Source organism: Protobothrops mucrosquamatus, unplaced genomic scaffold, assembly GCF_001527695.2.
Source record: "Protobothrops mucrosquamatus isolate PMUCROS unplaced genomic scaffold, P.Mucros_1.0 scaffold1609, whole genome shotgun sequence".
Lineage (NCBI taxonomy): Eukaryota > Metazoa > Chordata > Lepidosauria > Squamata > Viperidae > Protobothrops > Protobothrops mucrosquamatus.
Window position 1 is genome coordinate 264,217 of NW_015387772.1, and position 7,338 is coordinate 271,554.

Consider the following 7,338-nt stretch of genomic DNA (forward strand, 5'->3'; position numbering starts at 1 on the left):
AGCGCGGGTAAAGCCTCTACTCCCCTTCTTTTTTGTGTAATCATGTCTTCCAATTTCCTCTCTTGTCTATTAGCCTTGTTTTCTTTTCTGCTCCCTCTAGGCTGTTCTAATACACAGCGCTGTTGTCTCCCCTCCCCTTCACACCTCTCCTCTCTATGTTTATTGCCGTTTGTTAAGGTATTTAACCTAATCACCGTTGATATATGAAGAAATACTTCCTCTCTGATGACAAGTATAAACAATTTAGTTACTTATCACTTTCTCTTAAAATGTAGTGAACAATCTCTTTTTTCCATATCTCTTATCTATAAATGGATCCTTAAAGTTGTTCAGTTGTGGTCAACAAAAGACCATTAAGGGTTACAAGATATAACCTATCTATTTTAACCTTGATCAAATAAGCTAACTTTATATTCCTTCCTTTTACTTTTGACAATCTTGTTTTCTAATCCCTTCAAATAATATCCTAGAATATAATTTCTTTTCATTTTTTCTTTGTTCCATCCTATCAAACAGCATTTGTTGTTTTGAATGGGAACAATTCTTGTAATTAATTTCAAATGTTATTTCAAATCCATCTGGATCCTTAGTGCATTTCTAAAATTACCTTTTTGCAAAAAATGATTTTTTAAAGTCCTTGTATTTGAGACTTCTTTCACTAAGAATTGAAGGAAAACTACCTGCCAATCTATAGGTTCCTAATATCTGAAAAGCAATCAACAAGCAATTTCTAAAAGTGATTAGGAAAAAAAAGTAGGTGAATCCTTTGTCCATAAACACTCCAACCATGGTTTAGGTGGAGATGGCATTCCTTTATCTCTTAGACTAGAGAACTAAATCCCCTGAAGACTGCTATCTTGCAGTCTCCTTGTGAGGAACAATTCTCTGGAACACTTGTGAGTGATCCCAAGTCCTTTTCTTGTTCAGAGAAGAATTTCAAAGAGCCCATCTGCTCATTGGCTTTAATTCCATTGCAGTTGTTGGCTCTACTTTTAGTGGAACTATTTTCTTTTTCCATTTCCCCCCGGAGGTCAGCAATATGACTCCCCCGTGACTAATGCTAATAATTTCATTAATTTATTTATTTAAAGAATAATTTTATTAAGAATTATATTAGTGCTAGAGTTGTTCAAGAAATAAATATGCCATTTTAATCTATATTGTAGGATGTCTCAAACTTTATGATATGGCAATTGTCCATTGTAGCTTCCACATGAAGACTACACCCTAGCCTAGAAAGAATTTGGAATAACTATCCAAATTCTGGGGTTTAGTCTTCATGTGCTTGGAACCAGGTTGGGGAAAAAAAAACATTTTGACCTTTTTGATAGCTAGTTAGCTAGCTAGATAGCTAGATAACATTTATTGTCATTTTTTACTGTGGGCACAATGGCACACATTAAAAATGAAATTTAGTTGCTTGTTTGTGACCTCTGGAAGATACCAAACAATAGATTAAGATCCCTGAAATAGTTTGATGGAAACCCAGCATTCTGTAGAGCAGGGGTCTTCAAACCTGGTCCTTTTATGACTTGTGGACTTCAACTCCCAGAATTGCCTGGCTGAGGAATTCTGGGAGTTGAAGTCCACAAGTCATAAAAGGGCCAAGTCTGAAGACCCCTGCTGTAGAGCATAGAGCCAATCTCAGGTATAATCTTTCTTTCCAAGAAAGTTTCTGAGATATATATAGAGAGATGTTATTAGAAAGTAAACAAATTGAGGGCTATAGCCCAGAGCCCTATTTAGAAGTGGATTTCTGTACTTAGTGAAAAGCCAGAGGTAGTTGAGAAGGTAATGGACAGCTATTTTATCTATTTGTCTGCTGATAGTGAATATTTTATGGGCCACCACCATAACCTCCATTTTGCAAGAGTGTCTGTGACATGATGCTGAAATGGCCCACGTGTTCATTGATTTGGAAGCATTGGGGCTTCCCTTCGCAGCATAGTCATAATTAAAAGCAAGAACTCAGTACCACTCTGTGGAAACATATGAAGTAGCAAGAATTTCAGCATCTGGTGGAACACAGGAGTACAGAGGCAGGAAAACTGGCAAAGGTACATGGCTGGAATGGTGTAGGAAAGATTAAGGCCTGGTTCTAGTGAAGAAAACAGATAGGAAGGTCCCATCCTTCCCTCCCCAGAATCTCCCTGCTTCCATATAATATTCAATATACTGTTCCTTTTCTTTCAGCATTTGTATTTTCCCTAGGATTAAGCAAGAAAAGCTTTGGAGGAGTTGAGCAGTGATTTCAGTGGCAAAGGTCTTGTGAAATCTGAGGTCTTCTGCAAGACTAATAATCTATTTGGTTCCTTTTGCATTTTAAATTATTATCCTGGGAATAGTGACAGCCAGGATTTGGCATTTACAGTCATTCAGAAGAAGCAGAAATTGTGCTCATCAGGGCTTTTATTGTCTGGAGGAGGACTGAGCAAAAACCTCTCCCTCTCCAAGCATTGTTCCAACTTCTTTTGCAAGAATGCATGCACAAGTTAGCTACAGTCTGGGAAACACATCCGGTTTCTCACCCAGCAAGGTGTGAATACCCAGAGGCCTCTTTTTGCATAAGCAGGAGTCTGATTGACATTTAAAAAAAAAAAAAAGAGGAAAGGGGTGGTTTGTCATCCTTCATCTTGGACAGGTTTTCATAATCTATGTTGGCAAACAAAAAAACCTTGTCTGTCTTAGCAAAGGTGCTCATAACACCTGCTCATTTTTGCAAATAGTCAGTCTGGATTTGTTTTGCGGATTTAGTTCTTTTTTGTAAAAGTCTGCAATTTTCATTAGTCCTTTTAATGGCTTCTTTCAATTGTTTAATTACTGTGTTTTATTTATGATATTCTTTAATATTACTTAAATGCATGTTTAGTGACAAGAATATCAGTTCAAATTTTCCAACTGGAAATAGAAAGTAGAGAAACTCCATAGCTTGCATCCAAGAGAAGACAAAGGAGAATTTAAAGGGGAGTTGTAGAAGATTCTCTTTCTATTGCAAACTTTAGAGTTGAGTTCCCATTATTTCATTCTCCTCCACTGGATTTGTTCTTTTGAAACAGCTGGGAATGCTTGTTCATATACGCATTCTTCCTTTCCCTTATAACTAAACAACATTGAAAATTGAAGTAAAAAATAATTCAAAAACCATTGTATAGATATGGGGAGAAATAGGTCGATGACATTACAGATGCCAGTCAATCAGTACCATCTATAGTTGTCCTTTCACCAATTCCAGCTGTTGTCTACATTTTATTAGTTCTTGTCTTGTTGTTGGAGCTTGATTTTCTTCTTTCAGTTTTTTTTTTAGAACAGCCTAGGGAACATCATCAATGCAAGGTTTTCTAACTCAGATCTTTACATTAAAATACCTGTCATGGAACAAAATAACACATTTCTTCTCTTTTTCCCTTCAAGAACCATTCATGAAATAAGAATTTTAAAATAAAACCAAGAAATATTTTGAGGATATCAATACAGCTTGCTCAGTCTGATGCCCTCCAGTTATATTACACCTTCATTCCCATATTTGTTAGGTTGAATGGCTATACTGGAAGCCAAGACAGCTGGAGGGCACCCTATTGGTGGAAGACTATCAAAGAACATCCAAAGAGCTTGGTTGCTGAATCAAGCCAAATACCCACCTAGACCAGTTTCCTCATGACCATAACCGTTAACCAGATGCTTCTAGAAGTAGTGAAGTGGGCAGCTACAGTGTCCTTCTTCTTTAGGTATTCTGTGGTGGCTAATTTCTGAACTCTCTTCCAGGGCAACAAGTCACCGAGTTAATTTCATAAAGGTATGTATTAAAGAATCTGTGATTAGTAAAGTTTCTGCTTGGGCTGTAGTGCCTTTGTTTTCACAGAGCCATGCCTATGCTTGTCTTTTTATTCTGGGATTGACTAGTTTATTAGTGAATGTGCCAGCCTTATGGGTAGAAATAATACTTCTCTTGATATCCCAATGCTGTTTGAAACCACTTCCATTTTATCTACCTGTTCTGTGCATTCCTTTTCACTCCCTAGGACTGAGGTTCTTATTATTAGCAGTTAAACAAATTATATACCTTGATCTTCCTGTTGTTTAATCTGCAGATACAGATACTTTTATTACTATTTTTGAACTGCATGACATTAACATGTTATAATCTCCTCAAAAATCTGTTCTTCTTTCTATTACAAATACTCATTTGAGCATATCCAATGCTGTGTAGAGCATTTCAATGCCTAGTCCTCCCATATGACATTGGCCAGTAGGTGGCAGCAAAGAGGTGCAGAAATCCTTGTCTCTTTAGTGTCATCTAGTGGTTGTCTGAATTATTTGATTGTTTTAATCTGGGCTGCCTATGATGTTAAATGTTTTTAATGATTTTTAGTCTTTGTATTTGTAAGTTGTCTAGAGTCTATGGAATTGACAGCAATAATAAATTTAAAATAATTATAATAAATTGGATTCCCTAGAATTTTTGGGTATGGCTTGAAGTAAATTTTCAACAGTTTCCCAGTTTGAAATTGACTGTGTATTGGGAGAGATATCCTTTTCATTTTAAACATCCAAGAACGTTCAATGGGCAGTCAGAGGAGAAGATGAACTTTCTTTAGACTGCTCATTGATGTTCAGGGATACTTAACGATGAAAAGTATAACTGCCCTATATCAGAAACATCTCTGAGACAGCCAGCAGACAACTATTACTTGTCGGTTTACAAAGAAAATAAAAGAAAACCTTCTGAAACATCTTAAGCAAACCCAAAGACCCATTAACCAAAGAAGAAGAAACGGAAGTCATTTACAACATACATTGTAAAAATTATAACAGCCACTATGTAGAACAGACAGGTAAAAGAATTGACAGAACACATTTCTGAAAGCATGGTGTTGTGCTGGATTTGTTTATTTATTGATAGAAAATGGGATGTGTTTAGACCTGGGCTATGTCTTATTATTATTATCATTACTATTGCTTTTATCAGTATTTGGGTCCATTATTTTGCATGTTACTGTTTCTTTTAGTTTAATCCTCTGTCTGCTATTCAGAGTCACTGCCTATGAGATGGGTAGCTATACAAATTATTTAAATAAATACATTCTAACAGATCAGCCATCAGCTAACACATATGGCTAAACTCCATCTACATACATTTAAAAGGTAGAATAAAAAATCAGGGATGAAAACTAATAGCCCAGAACACATCCTCTTTAGCAACCAACATCTAAACAAGCCAAGACTAGCAAGGCAAGCTGCTGTATATAAATAACCAGCAAACTCCACTCCCCCTTATACTGATAATGTTACCCAACTTGCTACCATCTGCAGGAAAACAACATCAGCAGAGAACACTAAGAACGCAACAGATGTCTGGATTGTCCAGCTATGATATGGCTACTGATGCAAATCTGTTAGAAGTGGTTTATAGACTGTAGCTTACATGGGGCTCATCCTTCTGTTGCCCTAAATCGCAGCACAAATATGTCCTGGTAACTATTTTTGTATGGCATATCCTCATTGCCTTCATCCCATCCTCAGCTCACTACATCAAAGGTTGGGGACCGCTGGTTTACATAGTTGTAAACCACAAGCTTTCTTCTAAATAGCTGGGTGGACAATTCCAATCCTACCTAGCCCAACCCAACTGAATTACTGTATGTATAGATGACAGTAGGAATGGCCTTGAGGAACAGGAAGAAGAGCTGTTGCCAAGGCAGTGGTCAGATCAAAGGAACACAAGTGGGTTGGAATGTAACCTGAGTAAATGTCTCTGGGAAGACCCTTCCTCATTCTCATAAAGAGAAAGGGAGGGAGGAGGGAAGCACATTCAGACTTCAAGATTCTGTTGCTACAGGTAATCCTTGACTTGCAACAGTCCATTTAGTGACCAGTTGAAGTTACAATGGTACCAAAAAAAGTAATTTATGACAGTTTTTCACACTTAAAGACCATGGCAGCATCCCCATGATCAAAATTCGGATGCTTGGCAACTGATTCCTATTTATGACAGCTGCAGTGCCCCAGGGTCATGTGATCACATTTGCAACCTTCTGACAAGCAAAGTTAATAGGGAAGCCAAATTCAATTTACAACTGTGTTACTTAACTGTGTTACTTAACGACCGCAGTGAATAATTTAAGAACTGTGGCAAAAAGGTAGTAAAATGGGGCAAAATTCTTCTTTAGCAACAGAAATTTTGGGCTCATTTGTGGCCATAAGTTGAGGATTATTTGTATAACTTTATCAAAAAACTAGTACTGACCTACATGACACTGGCTTCCTAGTCTGATTGCCTTGAAGGTTGACGTTATGTCTTAGTGGTAGGGTTTTGTGACTAATTAACTTTGAGATATGACTTTCTCCCTTTTAGAAAGTTATTTATGTTTGAAATTTCTCTAACTTTTAATACAGGCAATGAGTGATGGTGGCTTCCATGTCTTGACTATGGACTACAGAGGTAAGTTTCAATGCAAAGTTGATTTCTAGGTGTTCAGCATATTTCTGTCTAATTTGCCTCATGGTTTCTCCAAGGCTACGCAGACTCTACTGGTAAACCTAGTGAAAAAGGCTTTACAACAGATGTTCTCTGCCTTTACAACTGGGTAAAAGCACGGAGTGGAAATAGCACAATCATCTTCTGGGGACACTCCCTGGGCACCGGGTAGGTTGTTATTTTGACCTTCAGAGCAAGAGAAAATGTTTCTTTCCATCTGATAGCTTGAAAATTGATGACTGTATTTTGGACATTGGTGTGTGTGAGTGCATGTTCTTTATAAATTCTTAATTATTATTATATATATATATATTTACAAACAAAGGAACTGTAGCATTATCACAGTCAGGAAGACTTGAAAGGAATATATAAGCGATGGATCAGCAGTACAAAACCTGCTGAACTTCGACCTCAGTAGTATTTTAAAATAAAATTAATCTTTTTGAAGTCTAAAATGCTTAATTAGCTAAAATGTACTAAGACCACAGATTTCAGAAGCTTTCAGTGGGTTTGAGAAGGGGCTTTTGTGGCAGTCATGAAAGAAGTTTGTGATTGTTAGGCCAGTGGTTCTCAACCTTTTCTTCACTACAGACCCCCTTTAAATACCTTTTGTGGCCATGGACCACCAAGCCTTAACTCAGCATTTCTTCAAATCTGCAGACCCCCCCCCCCCGATGACATTGTGGCCCCCCAGGGTTCTGCGGACCCGAGGTTGAGAACCAGTGGTTTAGGATGTAGCTTAAGGCGGTAACTCTTCCCTAATTTATGCCAAAACAAACAACATAGATGAGACTTACTTCAGAATAGATATGTTAAAACTTTTTGTATCCTCACAATTTCTTCTTTTCTTGTAGAATTGCTAC

General features: G+C 37.3%; 1 protein-coding gene across 1 annotated transcript in view; it reads left to right on the plus strand.

Annotated features, from left to right (window-relative positions):
- The window catches only part of ABHD12B (abhydrolase domain containing 12B), a 35,898-nt gene that overhangs the window by 14,958 nt on the left and 13,602 nt on the right, over positions 1 to 7,338 (plus strand). The window contains exons 5-7 of the mRNA XM_015822580.1: positions 3,763 to 3,793; positions 6,394 to 6,439; positions 6,514 to 6,643. Of these exons, the coding sequence (XP_015678066.1) occupies positions 3,763 to 3,793; positions 6,394 to 6,439; positions 6,514 to 6,643 (207 nt within the window). The remainder of the gene's footprint in view (positions 1 to 3,762; positions 3,794 to 6,393; positions 6,440 to 6,513; positions 6,644 to 7,338) is intronic.